A 24,829-nucleotide genomic window follows, 5' to 3' on the forward strand; every position below is an offset into this window, starting at 1 on the left:
GATTCAGTAAGATGCCTGACAGGGCAGCAATTAATTCTTATTATGAAATCAATTTTTTTTGTTCTTTTTTACAATGCTGTCACCTTATTTTAATTTTACAAGAAGATAAAATGTGTCATGGAAATTCATTGTGAAGAGCACATTATTTTTAGCAAAAATGTAAATATGACATAGCAAAGAACCCGTCAAACCCAGAACTGCTGAGGCAGATATAAGGATGCAGCGACTCAATACTCTTCATGAACTACTTCTGCAAAGTCCCCCTAGTATATAGTATCCCTCCTTGGTATATTCTACAGAATCTGAATTTTTTTTTTAAGCTTCATGCTGCTCCTTTAAGCATCATTTCAACAACACACAAGAATCGGCTCCTATGATTATAGTTAATTGCATCCTTTTCTGGGTCAGAGGGTGACTGTTTTTCTGTGGCTGCAAAAGGAGAAAAAATAAAATTTCTTGAACTTTCTATTGTTGCTACAAGCAAAAGCAGATCTAGTTTGATTGCTAAAATATGCACAGCTAAATTAGAAGCAGTGTTATGGCATTGCATTTCACCAACATGCTTGCTTAGGTGGAAAACACATTGTAAATATTTTTCTCTTCATTGATGCAGATTCCCAGTGACTGTTGCCAACTCTTGTTTTTGTCATTTGGGTAAAGCCCCAACTTATTTACATTTGAAAGAGGCGAGTGTGTATGTGCAGTTCATAGTAATCTTATTTGCACTGCATTGCTTACTACGACTTGCATCCTCTGCACAGAGCGAGTACGATGTAGAAGGCAATCAGCTGGGTAGCACTTTGTGTGCTACAGGTTGCATGGCTGCTTTGCGTTCTTTAAAATTGTAAAATAATACCCAATTGTTATGGTGGTTTAAGCTCAATGAATGATGTAGAAATCAGTTATTTTAAGTTAATTATTTTTAATCATTAAACAGCCCACATTTTTTCCTTTGGAAAATGTTTTCCTTTAGTCATTCTGGTCTTTCTAATGGAACCAGAAGTAGTCCTGCAAGTGTTAAAAGGAAAGAAATTAAAATGTAACTTGCCCTAACTTTTGGCATTTTTCTTCTATTATTGTTAGTTATGCTTTGGAGTGTATATTTCTAGAGCTAATTCGGATTTCTTTTGAAGTTTGATTACATAGACTTTTAATACAGCTCAAGCGATATTACTTTGTTCCATTCAGTTAAGGTTGACTTGAAAATAGTGTTCTATGGTTTTCGTGCTGTAACTCTCTTACTTGCAAAGGTGAGTGGAGGAGCCAGACAGGACACTCAACACTGTAATGTGAAGTACTGTTAGCCTTTGCAAGCTTGTAAGCAGAACTGTATATTTATGGAGAGAATTCAAGACCATTTGGTTAAAAGAAAGAGACTATTGCTGTTTGGTAGGTGGCTTAGAGTGAGAAATGTGTGTCTTTTATAGGGGCTGCAACCTTTTTGTTTTGTACAAATCTTAAGGAAAGTTTTTTAAGCACATGAATGTATTTATTTTGTGATTCCTAAAGTAAATGTTTAGCTTCTGCTGTCGTTGGTTGGTTGGTTGGTTTTGATTCTGGTTTGATTGTTTGGGTTTTTTTAATGATCTTGGGAACAGGGCTTCCTATTTATCGGATGCGGGGGGGGGAACATTGCCACCAAGGATGAGGAAAAGGCTGAGGTACTTAATGCCTTCTTTGCCTCCGTCTTTAACAGTCAGACCAGTTACCCCCAGGGTACCCAGCCCCCTAAGCTGGAAGACAGGGACGGAGAGCAGAATAAACTCCCCATAATCCAGGAGGAAGCCGTTAACAACCTGCTACGCCACCTGGACACTCACAAGTCCATGGGGCCGGATGGGATCCACCCGAGAGTACTGAGGGAGCTGGCGGAGGAGCTTGCCAAGCCACTCTCCATCATTTATCAGCAGTCCTGGTTAACAGCGGAGGTCCCAGATGACTGGAGGCTCGCCAATGGTGACGCCCATCTACAAGAAGGGCTAGAAGGAGGTCACGGGGAACTACAGGTCTGTCAGCCTGGCCTCGGTACCGGGGAAAATTATGGAGCGGTTCATCTTGAGTGCACTCAACAAGCATGTGCAGGCCAACCAGGGGATCAGGCCCAGCCAGCATGGGTTCAGGAAAGGCAGGTCCTGCTTGACCAACCTGATCTCCTTCTATGGCTGGGTGACCTGCCTAGTGGGTGAGGGAAAGGCTGTGGATGCTGTCTACCTGGACACTGTGGATGGCTGAAATGGCTGATGAGGGAAAGGCTGTGGATGCTGTCTACCTACCTTAGTAAAGCCTTTGACACTGTCTCCCACAGCATTCTCCTGGAGAAGCTGGCGGCTCATGGCTTAGGCGGGTGTACTCTTCACTGGGTAAAAAACTGGCTGGATGGCCGAGCCCAAAGAGTTGTGGTGAATGGAGTTAAATCCAGTTGGTGGCTGGTCACAAGCGGTGTTCCCCAGGGCTCAGTTTTGGGGCCAGTCTTGTTTAATATCTTTATCAATGATCTGGACGAGGGGATCGAGTGCACCCTCAGTAAGTTTGCAGATGACACCAAGTTGTGTGGGAGTGTTGATCTGCTTGGGGGTAGGAAGGCTCTGCAGAGGGACCTGGACAGGCTGGATCCATGGGCCTAGGCCAATTGTGTGGGGTTCAACAAGGCCAAGTGCCAGGTTCTGTTCTTCAGTCCCAACAACCCCATGCAACGCTACAGGCTTGGGGAAGAGTGGCTGGAAAGCTGCCTGGCAGAAAAGGACCTGGGGATGCTGGTCGACAGCCAGCTGAACATGAGCCGGCAGTGTGCCCAGGTGGCCAAGAAAGCCAATGGCATCCTGGCTTGTATCAGGAATAGTGTGGCCAGCAGGAGTAGGGCAGTGATGGTGCCCCTGTACTCGGCACTGGTGAGGCCACACCTCGAATACTGTGTTCAGTTTTGGGCCCCTCACTACAAGAGAGACATTGAGGGGCTGGAGCGTGTCCAGAGAAGGGCAACGAAGCTGGGGAAGGGTCTGGAGCACAAGGCTGATGGGGAGCGGCTGAGGGAGCTGGGGTTGTTTAGCCTGGAGAAAAGGAGGCTGAGGGGAGACCTTATCGCTCTCTGCAGCTACCTGAAAGGAGGTTGTAGCGAGGTGGGGGTCGGTCTCTTCTCCCAGGTAACAAGCGATAGGACGAAATGGCCTCAAGTTGTTCCAGGAGAGGTTTAGATTGGGTATTAGGAAAAAATTCTTTACTGAAAGGATTGTCAAGCATTGGAACAGGCTGCCCAGAGAGGTGGTGGAGTCACCATCCCTGGAGGTATTTAAAAGATGTGGAGATGTGGCACTTCAGGACACAGTTTAGTAGGCCTGGAGGTGTTGGGTTGACAGTTGGACTAGATGATCTTAGAGGTCTTTTTCAATCCTAATGATTCTATGATTCTATTTTACAAATATCAGTGTAAAAACTGTATTTGTACCTGCTAATTTTAGTAAACCACTAAGCAAATCTGCAGCTGTATAACTCTTCTACTTTCAAGCCCCAGCAGTGGTGATTCAGCCACCTTAAAGTCCCAACAGAAGTTTGTGAAGTATTTGGACAGTTAGACCGATTCAGTTTCCTCTGTTGAGCTTTGCATCAGGATCCCTAAAGTACACAGGTGTTTGCTGATTCTCTTACCTGGTTAAGCTGTGGTATCAGCATCACCTCTGAGATGGATGCCTTTGCTGCAGCGTGGGTGATAATGGCTTGGTTGGCTATTCTTCTTTAGGAGCCCCTGATCAAGATGCTGATTGTTCTGTTTTATTTCCCCCTTTCCTTACTTGCTAAATACCTTATTTCTCCGGTTAATCAATTATTCCAAAGAACAATCAGTAGGACCAATTCTTCTTAAACAAAGTAAAATGAGATATTATTGGTTGTGTTAAATATAATAAGTATAATTGGGAATAGGAACACATACCTGCCTGGCTTGGCATATTTAATGTCTACTTCATGATTATATCACCTCTTGGCTGTTAGTATTTCAAAGCATAATTACTCATATTTGCCAGGAATATGAGTCTATGAATTTAAATCCTGAACTTGTGGGAATTTGGAATGACACAGGTTTATCATCGATGTGGGATTTGGATTTTGAGAAATAATTATGGATTCCAAGACACGCAGCTGTTGAGCAGTAAGTTCATTAAAAGATTGCTCCTCTGAAAATCCAGCTGTATTCAGAAATATTGAAATACATTTTGCAGATGAAAACATACGACTTTTAAATAGTATGAGTAGTCAGCCGTAGCTTTAAGAAGCATTCATGAGAAGTACACCTTCTGTGACCTAGAGCCAGATCTCTAAGATATTTCTGAAAAGTATATAAGCATAAAAGTTATTAAATTTGCTGGGCAGATGCATTACTTAGATTGCCTGCCTATGACTGACAGACCAATATTCTATTTGATATCATCGGATTGGGTAAATTACATTTTTACATCCTTTCTTTTCCAAGACAAGTATTAATCTGAAATCTGCTGACTGTCAAATTTGCTTTCTTGTCCAAACCTATTAACACTTAGTTTCAACTAAAATAAAAAGGAAAAATGTAATAAGTATTGAAGTATAAAGTACGGTTGGAAAAAAAAAAAAAAAAAAAAAAAAAAAGAAAAATTAATCCTGCACAGGTTTTGTGGGTACTCTCTTAGGAATAAGAGTCCTGAATGTTTTTGTATTTTGTGCAGAGCAGAAAAACTTTTATAGAGGGGATTAAAATTTCTATACTTTTCCTTCCATGACCCTAAAATACCAAAAATTCCAGGATTGGAGCACCCCTTTGAAAAGATGGCTGTGTGGGTATTGGATCTGCACTCATTAAGAAAGAAGCCAAGCTTAGATCTTCCACCATCTCAGTGAGACGCAACATGACAGCTCTCATTTTGGGAGTCTGTGAGGTTAAGGTGACCTGCTGAACTGCTGAATGCTGGCGAGGCGGAGACCTGCCCAGAAGCACCGTGTTAGTCATACGAGGTTTTCATACTGTGCATTGAAGGACTAGAGAGCAGAGAGAGAGAAGATGAACAAGCATTTATGTATTAAAGTATTCACCTGTGTGGTTACAGCTTTTTGTGTGTGACTTGTTTGCAACTTGGATTTTATGCAATGTTGAAAAACACAAACCCCAATAAGACCTGTTGTCTGACACTTGCTTAGCATTAAATCAGTGTAATTCAGTTAAGTAATTTCAGTTAAGCTACCTGACTTTACAGCAGCTATTTGAATTCATGTTGAAGAAAATATGCATCTCTTGCGCTGGTTTTGTGCTTATTGTTTTTTCTCGACTCTTACTAGCTTATTTTGCTGTTTTCATGTCGCTCCAGAATCTGCACCTAATGAGCACATAGTTGACATGCTTGGCCTTTTGCTTTCTGTGTAAGCCTTTTCCTCTTACGGGAGCAGTAAACAGTACTGGGCTGTTCTACATAATTTACCTCTCCCTGCCTTTGTAGAGGAGGTATCATTCATATCTTTTGCTTCTGTGTGTGCGCATGGGTTTTCTTAATGTATTGTAGGGATAAATAACGTGTATTTGTCATTTATTTTGCTTTGCCGCATTTCCTGGTGCTTTATTCAGATAGCGGACCCCTTTAGGATTGTGAAGCCTTTGATGTCGGGGGAACGCTACAACAATGTTCTCCATGGTTATAGCTGCATTTGCCAGCTCCCGGAGCTGAAATTTCAGGCTGAGTCATAAATTCCATGCAGCTGCATGAAAATTTCAGTGTTTGTTAATTCAAGGCTCTACACAGGAATGATGGACCTGGTGCGTAGTCTTCTTAAATCACCAGGCAGACAAATTAATTACTGCCCCTCCCCTCCTTTTGGTCTTACAGTTTTGTTTTGTTTTATGCATGGCTTTGTCATCACTTAGGGTGTCAGCGTGTGCTTGACGTGGTTAGCCAGCACTGCTAACTGAGGTCTGGGGGCAGGGGATGTGTTCAACTCATGACTGACATTGCGCATACTGATGCAGTCCTCAAAGGATATTGACTATTTGGCCGAGTCTCTTCTGGTTTTCCTGGTTTTCTTCTGTTTTTTTCTGGTCTTTCTTAGGATAGATTTGCCTTCCTCTTTTTATTTTGGGACGTACAACATTTTAGTCCCAAGCAGAGGAGGTTTTTAAAGCATTCGTGAGTGTTCTCCAGATGCATAAACTTTCTTCAATTTTTCCAACCCATCAGCATGTAGTGTTTTCCCATCTTAGTTCTGAATCCAGAAGGAATCCGGAGAAAGTGCAACTAGGCATTAATTCTGATGTAATTTTATGCATCGGTTACCACATTCAGCAAAATATTTTGCATCATGATAATCTCAAGCAGGGACATAAACATTCCTTGTGCACGTACATAGTCCTCTGAATATTTTAGTGGCTTTGATGTTGAGATGGGAGAAGTGAAGAGCTATCTCTTTCTTACTCCACAGATTTTTTAAATTCTATTTTTAGCATGAAAGGTCCTGTGAAAGTATAGTTGAATCAATATCAAAATAATTGCTATTATGATTAATATGCCTATATTATATCCAGCAAAATAACAAGGATCATAAATCTAGAAAATGGCAAGTCTCTGTTTCTCATAAAGCATGTTTCCAGTCCTAAAAATACCTTGCCAATGTGCATAGACTGTACTTAAGCTACAGAAAACACAGCCAAAGAGATTTTGTAAATACCGTTTATCAAACTATTGAGTTAAATACAATTTTGAGTGATAACGTGTTGACAGTTGATACTGATTTTTTTCCAATGATTAAAGTAAGGAGAAACAGACCTATAAAAAATTTCCATCTGCAAACCACTCTCCTGTGCTTAAAAGACAGAGCAGTCTCTAGCCGGGAAGGTAAGAGCATAGCATCGTTTTACTGGCTGAATTGTTTACTGAAGTACGCTTTGTGTGCTAAATATTTTAAACTGTGATGCTATTTGAAGGACAGGTGTAAAGTCACGCAGTTACTTTCAAACTTCTTCAGAGAAGATTTTAAATACTTTGCTAACACAGCTTTCAAAGTCAGGCCTTGAAAGCAAGGTCTTTTCATTGCTACCTGTTGTAGAAGGAATAATTCCTCAGTCCTATTTTATAGATCCTGGCTGTTGTCAGGAGGTGAACACTCAGTAGATCCTACAAATGCCATTGACATGCATGTTCTGTTCTCTGTTTTTAGGTCTTGCCATGCTTTCCAAATGGCAATTAGGGTAACTCCCCAAGTCTTGCAGAAACCCCCTCTTGACTTTGAGATATTTACTCAAGTCCATATTCATGGCAGCATTGACGAAAAGGAGATATTCCTGTCAGAAATAGGAACTGATTAGCAGATGACCAGGCAGATCACCTTCTATTCCAGATGTTCTTAGAGGAAGGATGTCCCATGTCCTCTTGATTGATTAGGCTCTCTTAGAAGTACTAAGAATTCTTGTCTTCAACTTTTTTTATGATGGTTTTTAACTTCTGGAGTTTTTCACTGGAATATTATCTATTGGATTTTATTTTTTTCTGAACATATTTAGTTAGTTTATAGATATATGTTATTTACTATCAGAAACCAAAGAAGTTTAAGCTGTACTCAGAGCCTTTTACAATTTTTTCATAAGAACCCTTAGCGGCCGAATACAAAATATCTGTATCTTATGTTGCTGCACTGAGCTTGAATAGGGGGAAACACTTTTCAATAATGCAGAAAAATAGCTCAGTTTAGGCTTAGGATATACTTTTTTCCTCCTCCCTTTCCAAGAGGATGGATCCTGGCATAAAAATTTAAGTTCACTATCATGGGTAGGTCAATGATTCCTGAAGAAATAGTGTTAATGGCTCAAAAAATGTCAGTCGGGTCCTTTGAATTAGATTCTACTCCTGACTTCTATTCATCTTGCAGAATGCCTTTTAGGAAAGAATTAAAGATTAATGATGATTGGATTAGAGTTCTGTGCCAGTAGAGTAAGAATACCCCTGACTGCCTATGCAAACTGTCCTGTGCCTGCGTTTGCACTGAGCGAGCTATTTACTAATTTACTGCATGCTGCTTATAGATGGCAGTCTGCCTGCTAATGCAGCCGGGCCACTTCAAGGCTGAAGATATCTCATGTCCTGCCTGCTTCAAACACAGGTAGAGCTTGTGTTGCTGCCTGCACCTGATACAGTAGGACAGTGGATGGTGTTTAGGTTACGCTTCAGATGTTTTGAAGATACGTGGATGTGGCTTATGGTTTTCTACACGTGCCGACTGTGGTAAATTGCTACCATGATTTGCTTAACAAGATACAAGAGAATGTGAACTCATTTGTACTTAATCTCTTCCAAAGATGGAGCCAGCATTGCGTTGCCTCCTGATATGAACTCTACTCTTACAGGAGGTCTCACCTTTGAAACCTTGTAGCACTGGTGATAGTGCCTGCACAGAATTTATGAATTAAAAATAATGTTTTAGGAAGTGCTGAAATATCCTAACATGGAAATTATTATGTCTGGAAATCACTTAGTATTCTATAAGTGGGGAAAGACCATATCAGGACAGAGGCAAGAATAAGGTATTATCTCGTACCTGTTTTGTAGGTGCTTATCTCTCAGTATATTGAATGAGCACAGCATGGTGGAAATATGTTTAATATGTGAATCAACCCAGTAAAATCGCCTCAGGGATATCTATTTCCTGATTGAAAGATTGTAGTAGCTTCTTCAAAACATTTTAGATGTCATTTTAGATGTATGTTTTAGATGTCTGTAGATTGTATGTGCAAAACTTCTTTTAAAAATTAAATATATTGGCCAAAAAGTTCTGTAACAACAAATACTCAGTGCACTGCTACTGAGAGAATCCAGAGACAGAGCCTATTAATATTAATGCAAACCTGAGTGATGTGACTCCACAGAGAGCAGCGTAAATGTATTTCTTAGTCATCTCCTGCCCTTCCCCTTTCATAACTATGCCATTTATGTTTTAAGACAGACGTTGACAATTCTGGGATGCAAATGTGCAAGGATCTAAAATATGCTTAATGCAGCGTTTCATCCCCTGCTGCTGGTACAGCAGAAAAAGTGAAGTTGTAGAGCAGAATGTAACCAGTACGACCCTTCACTTCTCTAGCGATAGATGAACTTGCTTTTTGAAAGTCAGAAATGTATTTTATATTTAGATTATTTTTATTTACGTTTGGTCACATTTAGAATGCTCTTTTCACTTCTGTCACCTTGCCTTAATAGAGCACTCACTGAGCATTTTTTTTTTTTAAGCCTAACCTGCAGCTTGCAGCAGCACCAGCTTCTTTTCACCATTCTGTTCACAAGTGTCGAACAAATGAAAAGAAGAGCTTCAGGCGAACATCTACCTAACTAGGTGTTCTGCTTTATTGATCCCCCAAACCATCCCCAGGGCACTCAGCCACCTCTACCAAAGGGAAAGATCAGAGACTTGTCAGGATTCTTCTCTAGGTAATCTTGCGTAACATAGGCAATTACCCTTCATTTCAGATATAAATTCTGTAAAATGGGATCCTATATTTAATATGCTGCTATGTTTTTAATTAGAATATCTGACTGAAAGAATTAGAAATGGTGCTTGCTTTCCCGTAACAAAGTCCTGTTGAAATGACAGAAAGGTGTAATTGGAAATTAAATCAGCCCAATAAATATTTTTGTGTATTATTTTCCTGTCATAAGCTATCTTTACTCAGAGATAAGGAAAATAAATCACCGCGACCCTTTGCAATCCAAAAGCAAAAAACACTCTGGAAAAATAGAATACTTAGTCCAGTACACTGACGCATTGCTGTAACATAGAAATCCCCTGTTTCTGAGTGATGAGAGATTGAGAGAATTTTTTTCCCCACTGAACTATTTAAAACACGCATAGAAAAGATTGCATGTACCAACATTAGATATTACATCCTAACCCTATAAACAATAATAGTCATTCAGGTACTTGCTTTTTTTTCTAAAACAGTTTTTTTTGTCTGTAGGTACATATTTGCAAACTGCCAGAATATTAATATTCAGGTGCGTGTTTTAGCAAGTGTGAAAAGTTGCCAAATTTCAGTTATTTCGGATAAAAAGAGGAAGGAGGAAGCAAGATCCCAAGTATTAGAGAAGTATCAGTGTACTATAATTTTCCTTTTACAGTGCAGATCTCTTTCCAGTGCTCTCTTTTTAAAAAAATATTTTATTTACATTTTATTTACATTTATCTTATTTACACGTGGAAATGGAATGAAAATGTGTCAGGGGAAGTTCAGATTGGACATTAGGAAAAGGTTCTTCACTGAGAGGGTGGTCGGTCACTGGAACAGGCTCCCCAGGGAAGTGGTCGTGACACCAAGCCTGCCAGATGTCAAGGAGCGTCTGGACGACGCTCTTAGTCATATGGTTTAGTGTTAGGTAGTCCTGCGAGGAGCAGGGAGTAGGACTCAATGATCCTTATGGGTCCCTTCCAACTTGAGATACGCTATGATTCTATGATTTTATCTTCTTTTATTGGAACATGGAGGTGATAGCAGGGAGACACAAGCTGCTCTTACAGGTCATAGTGAAGACTCTGAACTCCACCTGGCAAACAGAAGGAATGAGGATAGCTCCCAAATGACTGTTCACCATGAATGAATTGCAGCGTTCTGAGTAGGCATCGTTCTCCAAGTGATTCTAATGGTGAGGACTGGACAGGAAATAAATTTCACCTTAGATGAGAGCTGTAGAGCAAAACCTATTGTGACTTGGAGACACGCAATTCAAAATACAGGCTAAAAGGGATGAAAAACAAACCCCACATCTTTAAATGTAGTGCAAACAGCAGTTTAAACATAGTAGTTATTACTAAAATTAATGTATTTAATCAGAATTTTAAAGAGCTTTTTAGTCACTTTTTTTACCTGAAGAAGAGCTAGTCCCAGAGACTGCCAGAGAGCTGGTGACTGAGTAACTGCATTATGAATTTCTCTTGAATTCAGAGCACAAGTATTTCTAATAACAGTCATGAATGATTGAGCCCTAAAGTGACTCGATTCCTTAGATCCCATCGCACATTTTTAATATAAAAGACTGCTACGGAGAATCAGCATCTTAACTCATTCTGTAGAAATGTTGACGTTTTAAAACACGGCAGCAGTTCTCTAATCCTTCTCAGAATGGTAATGGTTTGTCTTTGTCAGTGAACAGCAAGGGAGAACATCTTAAATCCACCTGCCTTTGAAGAGCACTTAAACACTTCATCTTGGGCGGGGGAGAATAGTCTCCCACTAGTCTGATACTCCTCTGCTTACCTGTGTTCCGAATGAAGTCTCAGACACAAGGAGAGCTGCAGACCTAGGGGTGACTGGGGTTTGCTCTAGGCAATGGGCTGATGCAGATGCTCATACTCGTGGCAACTAGACTGTGAATTAAACCTTCCTATTAGGTCGTTAAACAATCATTTTCAATGGAGTCTATCAATGATAAGCGCTTTAGAGACACAAATCCCACTTAAACCATTGACTTTTGTAGGGATGAGCTTTTATGGAGAAGCCAGTGTTTAGACTTTCTGTGTGGAAACATTAAAAAGTTCAAATATATGAAAAGATTCTGAGAAAAGAGCATGTGCGTGAGACAGGCTGGATCGAAGATGAGTTACTCTGTATTTGCATGATGATATTGTAAGGCAACAGGTGAAATGCATTTTTTAGCTATAGAAAAACTTCTAACTGCCTCTAAGCTGCAGTTTCCTTTGGAGTGAAAGGCAGGCTCACATTTACACACTGATCTCTTCCACAGTTAGGATGGAATCAGATCTCAACACGTGCTACAACTTTGTCCTGTGTTATACTTCCTAGTTTTTTTGCATGATTAGGTGGGAATACGACTAAAAAGCTACTGTCTATACTAGATCCAATCCAAGATGCTGCAACGTGTTAGTTTGTTATGACTTTAAATATATATATATGTATATTTATCTTCTCATGTTTACATTTAGAGAAAGAGAGAAAGAGATTGAAAAAAGAAAACCCAAATATTCAAAATGTATACTTTTCTTTTTATTATTGTCATTCTATATCTCCTTACTCTGGTTCATTTAACATTGTGCTGTCATTGTACCACAACTGTTTTACGATGCAGCAAAACCACGGTTGTAGCCATGGCTAAGAGATGTCTCCAGACAGCCTCGTGCTGCTTTGCTAGTGCAAAACAAGCAAAACTTCCTTCACGGAGAGATTTGGAGGTGATGCACAGCAGTAGTGGAGGCTACCCACAACAAACTTTGCGTAAGGCAGGACTTGAGCAGCAGTGGTGCATATGGAAGCAGCTGCCTGAAGTTATCGGTGTTGTCATCTGGCGAATGTTAGACAGCTGATAAAGTACGGATAGAAGATAGTGACGTTGCATTTCGGTTTTACGCACTGGGTTTATATGGGGCACAACTGCAGGACATACTTACTGTGCCTCAGACATAAGGAATTGCTTATTTGCTAGAGCAGAGATTTTTGTATAAAATTGGGCTATCGCTGTTGTCGTGGTTTAACCCCAGCCGGCAACTAAGTCCTGTACAGCTGCTCGCTCCCTCCCCCGCAGTGGGATGGGGGGGAGAATCGGAAGAGTAAAAGTGAGAAAACTCGTGGGTTAAGGTCAAGACAGTTTAATAATTGAAATAAAATAATATTATAATAATAAATTGTAATGAAAAGGAAAATAACAAAAAGAGAGAGAAATAAACCCCAAGAAAGACAAGTGATGCCCATGAAAAACAATTGCTCACCACCAACCGACCGATGCCCAGCCAGTCCCCGAGCAGCGGTCCCCTGGCCAGCTTTCCCCCAGTTTCTATACCGAGCATGACGCCATATGGTATGGAATAGCCCTTGGGCCGGTTGGGGTCAGCTGTCCTGGCTGTGCCCCCTCCCAGCTCCTTGGGCACCTCCAGCCTTCTCAGTCGGTAGAGCATGAGAAGCTGAAAAGTCCTTGACTTAGTGTAAGCACTACTTGGCAACAACTAAAACATCAGTGTGTTATCGACATTATTCTCATCCTAAATCCAAAGCACAGCACTACACCAGCTACTAGGAAGAAAACTAACTCTATCCCAGCCAACACCAGCACACTGTGCATGTCACATATGCACAAAGATGAAGGGATACCAACAAAATCCATTTTTCTCAGGAGGAAGCTCTATGTGCCTAGACATGTTTCTGACTCTGCCCTTCCTTTTCTCTGTGTGCTTCCCTGGGGCACAAATTATTCCAGCTTCATGTTTGGAAGAAGTTGTGGACACAGCACTTCTCAACTAAACAACAAAAGCGTGTGCTCAGTTCCCTGGAAGGCTGTGGTGGTGTCTGGGCTTCCCCTGCATGCCTGGGGATTCACGGAAATAGTGTGCTTCTAAATAGTTGTACCTGTGACCTGTGGCACCCAACACAAAAAGCTAAAATTGCTGAAAACTCTTGCTAAAAGCTCCAATAGAAGATTTTTGTGTGTTGCTTATCAACTCCTTCAGCTCAGCTGGACTACCTGAAATTTGGGAGAAAAAATAGCAGCCTCTAGTATTAAAAGGGATAGATATGCAGAGGAAAAGAAATGTTATACTGTTTGGGGAAGCGTGCTCTTATGTGCCTTTATCTGTAATGTAAGAGTGTAAGACAGGGGGACAGGTTACAGAAAAAAAACCCAAACCAACAAAACAGGACATAAAAAGTCCAAATAAATCTAAGTTTACAGCAGCAGCAATGTGGTGTGTTTGCCAGGGTTACCCAGTTCGGCTGTCAGCTTCTGGGTGTTGCCTGTGCCTCCTAAATACAGCCCAGGCAGAGGTGCCGGAGGGCATTTCTGGGCACAGAGAGGCTGAAGCCTGGCTGTGGTGAAAGTGGGCTTTTCCCAGGAATTCAGAGCTAGAAGGACAATGGTGCTTTCTGAGTTTCAATCCAGCCAGATCTGAAAGATGTGGAGTTCATATATGCATCACGAGTACTAAAATACACTGACGGGGCAGAGTCCGTCAGCTGTTTGGCACACTTGACTGCTGAAAAACTGGGGGGAACAGAGACTCAAACATCCTCAAGAATATCAAGGCAAACTCCTCTTACAAAAAGTCACAATGTCTTTACTGGCCAGAAGGAAAGGTAGAAGAGCAGTTCTTAAGGTCTTATCTGAAAAACCTCACATAGTAGATTGCAGGAAACTCAGTTTATCTGTCTGGGAAAGATGAAGGGCTGAGCCAACCCTGCTGGGATTAAAGCAGTCGCACTGTTTCATGCTATATAAAACATTTTTCATCATTGTGAAATACAAAGCTAATATCCAAAGCAAAATGGGTACCAATACGTTGTGAAATCAGGTAAGTTCAGATATTTGATTTGAGCCGTTGCTGTCTTCTGATTTCCCTCCTAAGGGCGCGGTGAACCGCTTTGGTTTAACAGGAGGTGGAAAACAGTTCATCTTGGCAATTGGCCCTGACACTCCTGCTGAGCAGAGTCCGGGGTTTTTTGTAGTTCTTGGGTTTGTTGTTTTTTTGTTTTTTTTTTTAGCAGGATGCCCATAAGAGAGAAATGTTCCAATGATGAGCAGGGGCTCAGCATGGTTTGATTTGCGCTATTCATCAAGGGGAGGAAGAGCCAAATTTATCTTGTATACAACAAACAACTGCTGTCAAACCTCAGATAAAATGTCTGAATTGAAGTTGATTGCTGGGAATAATTTTCTGAGAGAGAAAGTGATTTTCTTTCCTTGAACATACTTTGTGTCCTCATGCTTTCAAAGGCTAGCAGGCAAACTAAACTTTTTTTGTACTGATGATGTCTACGTTGTATAGTTTGTTCATCCTGGGCTGAGATCTTGATGCTGTTTCAAAGAGGTAATACTGGCGTTTCAAATTATGAAATATAAATGTAAGAGTATTAAAGCACTCATCTGTGTGGGCAGAGGTCAAGATAACCTAACTTCAAGAAATTACATCTGAAAATCTGTGCCTTTGACATCAGTGGCATAATTTTAGCCTTCTGTAAGTAGAATATATGATATATCAGATAAATGTTAATCCTCATAAGTTCAGATTTGCATTGATGATAAACCCCTTTAAACTGGACCCGGGGTAGTTTCTCTCCTTTAACAATGCCTATAAACCATGACTCTTGCCTCATGGGGTGTTTATTGTATATGCTAAATGAGGAGGGGATATTATGAAAAATACAATATGTAGCTATATAATTAATGATTTTAATAAAATGAGTTTGCAGAAAAGGAAGGAACTAAAACTGCAACTGTAAAAGTGCTTCTATTGAGCTTTTAAGTGTATAGTTTGTGCTTTTCTTTTTAAGTCTTTGTCCAAGTTTCCTAGTAGGGAGATGGGAATTAAAAAAAAAAAAAAATTACTAAAAAAACTCGTGTCACACCTTTCAGCCACTATGCATTGATATTGCGGAGGGAAGGAGACCTGAATTTTATTGAGATAAAAGTTAGTAAAATTCTCTAACAATATGAAAAGAAAGGACCGTTGGCATCATGGTTATTGTTTTCTAAGACTGCTAAGGTAGTCATATCTCTCTATTTTTCTTCCCTCTCTCTCCCTTCTCTGGAGAGGTGATGGGCTCAGTCTGTCACGGTAGGGTTTGCTGCTTTTGGTAGTAATGTATAGGTGCATCTCTTCAGACGTTTGGTGATTATTTTGGCTGGCTACTGGCCTTTGATTCAGGAGAATAAATGACAGAAGCGGAGGGATTATTTTCAAAAGTTAGGAAGAGAAAGGAATATATACCCCTCTAGCCAGCGAGCAAGGGGTTTTTTTCCTTGCGGGTTCCGAAGGCACACTGGCAAAGCAACTGTGACGCTACAGCTTCTTCTGTGTGCTTTTATAGCACTGGGAGATCTTTAGGCAACCTAAATGTAGGGTTACTGTCAATACCCATATAGTGCATTCAGCTTCCATTAGGCCTGGTCTCACATATTGAAAATAAAATCAGAAACTCAACTAAAATATGTGAATGTTATGGCAGTATAAGAGGAAAGGAAAAAAAATGCCCAGGGACTGACTGACGAATCTGTTTAGGAATGAGGTAGAAAGCTTGTTATTTTCAGTATGGAAGCTCTGGGAAGAATATGTTAACAAATCTGACAAGTTGTCTTTGAGAGTTCTCACGTTTTTGGAGGACGCTGATAGACGCTGTACTCACATGTGGTACTATTTCTTGAGTGTAGGTACCAGGACAGTAAGAACCGACTGCATGGGAAGCGACAACAGGATTCCTGCACACGTGGCAACCACTGACAGCAGTTTTCTGCACCTGAATTTAGGGATGCACTGAAACTACTGGTGCAAATGAGTTAAAAGATTTAGTAAATTAAGAATTAGATACTACAGTAACTTGGCTTAATGATATGATTACTCCAACTAACAGATTGTGCTATAAGTTTTCCAAGATGTTCAGATACATTAAAATACCTATTTAGTTTGAATATAATGGTATCCTTTCTCTACATCTAAAAGGCCATGTCTAATTAAAATCATTATTCTACATAATTTTAAAAAAGACTATTAAAGACATGTTTACAGGTACTGAATTAATTCCTTAAACTTTTATTGTTTTTTAAACTTGAAACGTCCAAGACCTTTTCCATTCACGTACTTCATAACAAATAAAATGTTTGCAATAAAAACTGTGTAAAATTCTAGTTAAACTTATTTGTTGCTGTTCTTTGAAGGATCCTTAATAGGACAATAAGAAGCATCATCTTGAATTCTTATCTAAGACTCAGAAGTCAGAACTTCTGTCCTGACTCAACAAGCATTTTGAACCTAAAAATCTCCTTGATTAATTGATCTGATTTTGAATAGCCCCTTTGTAGCAAACTTACACAATATGTACCTGCTCAGACTCTCCATTTTGAAACGTTTAATTCAGAATCCCAATCAAATCAGGCTCTATTATACTTCTCATATTTTTACTGGTATACTTCACATTCTGTGACAGAAAATTATCAGTATTAATCAGGATGCAAAGCTATATTTGACAGTGACATGTGATTTGCTAAGTAACATAAACACTCAAATTGGAAGCAAGAAGTTGTCATCTGCCTCTGACAAGCTCCTGCTTATTATGCTCTTGATAATTGCAACCTTTAATGCTTGCTCTCATTTCTAAAAACATTAAGTGCAGATTAAATCATGACTGTTTTGCCTACATTCTGGTAACCCTGTTTTTTTGTTGCTAGTAGACTGGATAATGAGACAGTATTGGTAAATCCTGTTAAACCTAGCTAAATCTCCGAGTCAGAGTTCATCTCCTAAGTTAAAATATTTTCATCGAGTTTTGTTTTTGAACTATATTTTTCTGCCAGGCTACTTTGGCGCAAAACGTGGAAATTGTGACAACCATCTAGTACAATGTGTGTCCTTTTGAGGTGGTAGGCATTTAGTTCTTCACTTTCTGGGTTGCAGCAAGGCCTTCTCAAAATAGCACATGTAGAAGTTACTTGGGAACTGTTAATGTATTAATAGAAGTATTTCTTATAGTAGCTTATGCTTCACAAAAGGAAGGTATATGAGTAAAAATGTAAGGATTACAACTCATTCTTACTTTGATTCCGAAATATGGATAGGGTCTGTTACCTAAACCAACATTGCCAGGCTGGAGGGGGACTGGAGGATAATGAAGCTAGTTAGTCAAAACAAAGCGATGACTTGACTTCCTGGGTTAATTAAGTCCCATTCCCTAATGAAGCAGTGTCTTTGGCACATCTGTTGGGCCATCACTCCAAGAGGTGATGCTGATCTTTTGTGCGAAACCAATCCCATCTACTGTGTGGTCACAGTACACCGTAGCTCTTTAGATGCACCCCTGGTGAGCAATAGATGTGCTGGGCGTGCTTCGTGCTTCATCTCTTTGGTTTCTACTTGGTTTATCTTTGTTCATCTTGTATCTGCTACCCAATTCCCTTTGTGCAGAGCCACTTGTCTTGTTCTGTATTTCTACAGTGGTTAGTACAATAAGGTGCTGCTCTGTGATGAGCTACAACATAGTTTTCAAATAAAGAACAAAAAGTAATCGACTGTGAGGCTTACGAGAACAACATTTGTTTTCCCTCCCCACACCCAGCCCTTTGCAAATCACATTTTGTGAGGCAGAATCTGGGTTGTCGCATTCAAAGTAACATCCCCATTCCTTTTTGTTGTGTTATAGAACTGTGGGCGCCCGTGTCAAACAGCTGGAAAAGATTTATTGTTTCTGCAGTGGTGTGTATTGGTGCACGGTAGAGAGCAACGGTGAAACGTGTGAAATGGTGTCATATCTTCTCCTTATTTGGAATTGTGCAAAGGAGGTTTCAAATGGAATTTTAGTTTCTTTGCATTCGCGTTAATAAGAAAGGGTTTTTTCAAGAAAAACTCCGAGCTTCTAATTTTGGAAATAAAGCTTCCAGTGTTTCAGTGGGATGTGGACCTAAATTTGAACTGATGTCCTGGATGGAATTACCCTTCTTTCTCTAATGCCAGCTTGTTCTTGTGCACAGTATTCAAGAAATCTATTGCTATTCAGTAATAAATATACATTCCTGAAATGATGGGCTAGGTTTCTGTAGGTATGTTTACAGTTCATTAGCGCAGGAGAAGTTGGTTTTGGTGTTCTTTTAATTTCTTTTTACTGTAAGCATGGTATATCCAGCACTTGAAGATCTGCTTATCAAATACTTAGGTTTCTGACCAGTTTTGAAAGATGTCCACACTGCAGAGAGATCTTTACCCTTGACTATCAGTTATGGGATAATATGAGTGAGGAGTGCGGAAAGAATAACCAGACTACTGGAAGTTCATTTTATCAAGGTTTACTATTTTCCCTGAAAATGAGAAGAAATGCATTTAAATCTCCTGCATGAAAAAGCATATTGAGTTGGCAAAATACTATCAGGTAGCTAACCTTCTAAAGTTTTTGATTACTTGCAGTTTTAAGTTATGAAATTTAGCAAAAAGACCCCATGAATTTGATCATCAAGGCTGAGTGATGAGATCTTGGCCCTATTATGCAGTTGTTATAATGATTTACTGAAAATGATATTGAGCTGTGCCATTGACACCAGGTAAGGATTCGAGGGTTTTTTCTTTCCTTTTTTACCTCAGTGTAGCCAATCTAAATTGCTTTGAGTTGCTAGAGTGTTTTGGAACACTCTAGAACACTCTGTTGCTAGAGTGTTTTGGAACAGCATTGCTACGTGCAATGCTGTTCACGTGAAAGCAGGTTTTAAAGCAAAGTCATAACCTTTTAGAATTCCGTAAGAGAGGATATTGTGCCATGATGCATCTATCTTGTCTTCTTAGTTGTGTCTTTGCTGGTGACTTGAAGGTGTTATCCATGTATAAAATGAAACTAGTATGATCAAATATTTAAAGGGTCCCTTAATATTTCAGTAACTCTCAGTAATAAAACTCTATTTTTTTTCCTCCCCTCCCAGAACAAAAGCCTCAAAAACAAGCTCCTGTCAGGAAACAAGCTTTGTGGTATTCATGCAGAAGAGGTAAGTAAGGTTCCTCTCTATTCTAAATCTGACGTACCCAAAAGAAGCTTGCGTCAGTCTTTTCTACTGAGGTTCTGGTATAGGTTATATATTATGCGTGTATGGTGAGTGTTCCTAAAGCACTCTCATCTGAACTTATTTCTGTGACTGCACTAGAAGCAACTCAAATGTATTAGAAAGCAAGCTGCAAACTCAAGTTTTAGACAAATAAAATAAAGTTTGGGCATGCTTATGAAAAGCACATGTAGCTCTGTAGATGTATATTATACATCTATAACATATATAAAACTGATTTCATTTCCCTGATCTCCATGCCTAGAAGAAGACAGGAATAGCTAAATGCCTTTTTAAAAATAATTTATGGAGACAGGAAAGATTTATTATTATTGATTCCTAGAATGTTTCATTACTTCAAGGCAAAAAGGGTCACTTTATAAAATACAGGGAAAGAAATCTCCTCTCTACTGAAGAGCAGCTAGCAAAGATAGTTGATACAAAAGCCCTATTTTGTTGCAAATACATAAACGTACAAGTAACTGCATTCATGCGAGCAGTCCCTTTAGCTATTTAACTTTTCATGAAAGAGGGTATTACTATATGTGAATCTGATTTACTCATTTACATTACGTTAGTCATGGGTTTTTGCATAGATAACTTCTGCGAAAGTCATTGCACTTTGCCAGAATGAAACAGAAGTGTAACACACTTCTTGACTAAAATTTTCATAATTAGGGTTGAACGTGTTTTGTTCATTAAAGACTCTACTTTTTAACTTAAAGGTCAAAACTTATGAGGTCAAAGTAGAGATTTCTAGTTATATTAGCTATTTAGCCTAACTGAAGATCTTCAACCACTGTTTCTGAGAAATCCTCAATGGTAGGAAATAATAGGGGTTTGGGTTTGTTTTTTTTTGCTAGCTTGTCAAAATCTGTGTTATCTTCTTACATCACCATTGTTGCTTTCAAACATGCCACAGTGTATGAATACAAATATATTTTCTTCCCTTGTTTACTGCTAAAAAACTGTCAGTATGTGCAACACAGCTTTCTGGTTTCCCCTCTTTTTCAAGTTTGTTTTTCCTAGCTGCGTAACATCTTGAATGTTTGGTAATTAACTTGAAGATCTTTTCCCTTATTATGTCTCTTTAATATTTGCAACATAAATGTCTTGAAATCTAAGGGTGAAACCTAAGATTAAGTTAAATTTACTGTAGTGTGACAAGCCTTGCTGCTGTCAGAGAATTTCAGAAAACTCAACATAAACTAGCTAACTCTCAAGGCAGAAGATTGTGAGCGTATTTTCAACAATCTCAGACTTTACGAATAATCCTGGCAGATTTGTGGCTTTTAAGTGGGTCAGTGCCATTAGAGCAAGCAAAGACGCTACAGGAGCATCCTTTTTTTGTTGTTGTTTTGCCAGTGAGGTGGTGTCAGCCAGCGAAACGCAGTGTATTTTCTGCTCTTTAATTAAGTACTGTGCTCACCAAGCATTACAACTGTGTGAAATCAGTATCCTTTTAGTTATTAGATCAAATGCCCTTCATGGATAGAGTTGCCTGCCGGGAAGCTCCTGCTTCGTTCTGCTCTCTCAGGCTGCATGTAAACAGTTTGAGTGAGCCCTGTGATTCCTTGTTGTCCGGTTGCGTAGACGGGAGCGTGCTTGTGATCCTATACAGTTTATATGGCTGGCTTTTCTTCTCCAGGAATTGAGAGCCCTGGGGAGAGGAAGGCAGGGTGGTGCAAACCTCGGGCTTCCCAGGAAACAGAAAGGGGCATGTGCCAGGGAAATATTCCCAGATGCTGTGGCTTAGAGATCGTTATCAGCCTGTGTCTAATGACGACCTTACCCGGCTGACTGCACTAAAAGCTTTTGTATGTCCTCTCCCTAGAAGCGCAGAAAAACCACAAAACAACCAAATTTTATCACAAGGAGTTACAGGTCGTATGTGTGCTTTTGAGTCACTTATATTATGCACTGAATACGTTTAGCTCCGTAACTCTTAATTTCATCACAGGTTTGTGAGTTAGCAAATGAGTGATACCTTAACTGTAACTCTTAGATTCCTCTGTAGCCATTTTGGATACCTTGTATGCCACAGAGCCTGTATACTTGCTTAAGCAGAACTCCTAGAACAATTAAAGTTGGTTAAGGTTGTCTCATTGGTCTTTAGATGATGTGGAATATATTCCGTAGCTCTACCGACTGCATTGTCCAGACCAGAGGACAGGGCTATTGAGTGTAGGCAATTGGCACGATCTGCTGTGTAGATGAAATAACAGCAGACGTAGTTACAGAAGAAAGAAGTGAACTGAACTGATCTTGGCTATTTGTTTCAAATTTTAGGGAATACAGTAACCAATTTGGCCTTACTTCTTAAATATTTAAAGCAAGTTCTAAAATTTTGTCTTTAGATTCATTCATCCTTTCCAAAAGTCTGTCACTGAATTTGACTGAACCAATTAGAAAGACATCAAATCTTTCTAAAAACTCCAATTTGCAGAAGATATACTACCATCTGTAATATGTTATGTGCTGTTTCAGTAAATGTGGAATACACTTCTAATCTATTCCAAGGAGTTCTAAACATTTGATATTAACTAATGCGAGAAAACTTACTGAATATCGGTTGAGACTGTGGATTTTATTAAATAGAAATTATTATTTTGACAGAATTCTTAGATAAAGGGTGAAATAGTTTGGTGTAGTATAAAAAAAACCCATTTCTATTATATTTTGTTTAATTAAGTAAAAGAATGTATAGATGATTACTTAAAATTATTTTAAGGATAAATTTAACAATATTTAAAATAAATACCAGCCTAAGCTGATATAAATCAGCATAACTATGCCTATTTTAGACGACGTGGTCACAAACTGAGAACTTAGTTCATTTGGATACTATCTGGAACTCCCTGGTCATTACAAAGAAGAACCTATGCAACGCTATGAAAACTTTTTCCCTGTAAGAAAAAGAAGATTCTTTACTTTGAAGGTGATGCCTTCAGTAGTGCTTCATGGAAAGTCTTAATAACATCTCATGTCTGAAATGTGTAAGCCAAACGGCTATTCACAATAGTACTAACTCAGGGATGGGCTTTAGGTGAGTGCCGTTTTACATTTTCCTTGGCGCTTTTGCCTGGTTTAGACATGCTACCCTGGAAAAGCAATGAACTTTGGTTATTTTTCTGCATTTTAAAGGCGATCTAGTTTCTTCTGTTGTCAGAACTTGCTACTTTTTTTTTCTGATCTTAAAAGTAAATATTTAAAATTAAAAAACCCCTTGATTTTATTATCCTTACTTTCAGTCAAAAAAGATCCAAGCCCAGCTGAAAGAGCTACGTTATGGGAAAAAGGATTTGATTTTTAAGGTAAGTTTTATTTCACTATAGTTGACTAAAGTATTAGAGCTAATATAGTATTGAAGTAATGTAGGAGTATGATAGCTGCCTTTATTACTGTAGTTCTAAGGAATTATTTCCTTCTCACCATACCGAAAAGAGCTCAAAACACTGAAGGCAGACATAATACCATAATGCAATTTCAGAAGTATGATCTATTTTGGTTGCTTTTTTTTTTTTTTTTTTTTTTTTTTTGCAAACCACTCTAACAGAGACAGTGCTTTTTATTAAATTGCTTTCTGGGGCAAGGAAGAGAAGATTCAAAGCCTAGAAAGTTGTCTGGTGTCTCTTTTTAAATACACAAAAGCAGTGGGAAGTATTTGGTTTATGAACATCTGTATTTATACACTCACATAAAGCAATGTTCTAGTTTCCTGCTGGTGACCAAAACCTGATGTCCTACTCCATAGATTCTGTAACACATTTTTCATCTTTCTGACTGAACAATAGAATATTTTACAGATGGTTCTTGTTTTTTCTTTGATTGGCAGTCCTCCACGGCAATGTCAATTATTGTTAACACTTCAAGCAAATCTTTGTGTTTGTGATAAGGCTTGAGCAATGGAAAGTTCCTTAGGTCCCTGCATCCAAATTCCTGTTATAGGCTGAAACATCTTTACCAAAAGTGAAGCTTCTAGAAAAAAATGAAATATCTGTGGCTTATACAATCCACATGAATAGCCTGTCTAGCTAGCACATTTAAAAAAAAAAAAAAAAGGAGGCGGAGAGGGAAGGACAAAACATACAGACATTTTGCTGAAGGGCATCAAGTCCTTGTTAACACAGGGAGAAGTTAATCCCTGTTAAAGAAGGAGGAGAGCGATTCAGGTCACCTGACTGGAGGCTGCTAATTGAGTAGTGCTTTTATTCCCGGCATAAAGGATGAAGATAAGTTGTCATCTTCAAAGTGACTAGAGCTAGAATTACTTACAAAGTAATTCATCTCAATATGAGGTCCAAATTGCCTTCTGGAAGTATTTAACTCTCTGGACTGTCTTTCTATTGTATGCATAGTACTGTAAAGATGGAATAACGTAGCCCATTTAAAATACGCAGTGTGATGATTTTTTTTTTTTTCCTTTCCCCTTTTTTTTTTCATGCACAGGTTGATTCCAAGGTTTTTCAGGAACACTGATTTCTGGTCATCATAAGACCCAAACCAGAGGAATAGATTTAGAGATAAAACCTAGGCATATTATACATCTAGGCAGTTAAATTTTAATACCAGCCAGCATAAAGAAAAATAGCACATTTTTTTCTTCAAATTCAGTTTAGCTATAATTGAGAGTTTGAACAGAGGAAAAGATTATAGCTTCTAAACTTGCCTGGGTGTGAAAGCTTGTTTTCTTTGGCTGAGGCGGAAGGATTGTTCAGTACTACCATCTACTTGTTGTTTTCATTATGCTAATGTGCAGGGATACTGAAAATGGATCTGAATTATTAGGTCGTCTAGTAATGCTTAGCAAGGGAACACTCCTACCCTAAGCTGCCCACCTGAAAACAGCTTACAGAAGTGGAGAAGGAAAACACGAGCATGAAGAAGTGAACAAATGGGAAAGACTGTTTGGCAAGTCACTGTCATACAGAGAATGAAATCCACCTTCCCTTGATCCTAGTTCAGTAAACTATTTAGAGGACTTTCCCTCAGGAATGACAATTTAGTGGTTAAGGTACAGATGTAAAGATCAGGGGTTTGTGGTGGAGGGGAAGGAGTTTACTTGTGTTACAACGGACGCGATGGGTCTAGTGTGGATGGGAACAGAAGTGGGTCTCATCTGACTGGGTATGAACGTCTGCACTGTAGACTCCATTTCTAATCCTTGGAGAGTTAGTCAGTACTGCTGCGGGAATCTGGGAAATACATCTTCTCCTAAAGACTATGTCTACATTTGACCACATGAATTATGCCTTAAAGTCCTTGACCTACGTTGAATAGACATAGTTCTTGATTATGAAGGAATTCTAGGGCCACCAGCTCACATG

The 24,829-nt window shown here is 39.3% G+C and overlaps 1 protein-coding gene across 1 annotated transcript in view; it reads left to right on the forward strand.

Annotated features, from left to right (window-relative positions):
- Positions 1-24,829, forward strand: part of LUZP2 (leucine zipper protein 2) — a 220,442-nt gene that overhangs the window by 130,905 nt on the left and 64,708 nt on the right. Inside the window, exons 8-9 of the mRNA XM_075501426.1 lie at positions 19,386-19,448; positions 22,754-22,816. Of these exons, the coding sequence (XP_075357541.1) occupies positions 19,386-19,448; positions 22,754-22,816 (126 nt within the window). The remainder of the gene's footprint in view (positions 1-19,385; positions 19,449-22,753; positions 22,817-24,829) is intronic.

Source organism: Mycteria americana, chromosome 5, assembly GCF_035582795.1.
Source record: "Mycteria americana isolate JAX WOST 10 ecotype Jacksonville Zoo and Gardens chromosome 5, USCA_MyAme_1.0, whole genome shotgun sequence".
NCBI classification, from domain to species: Eukaryota; Metazoa; Chordata; class Aves; order Ciconiiformes; family Ciconiidae; genus Mycteria; species Mycteria americana.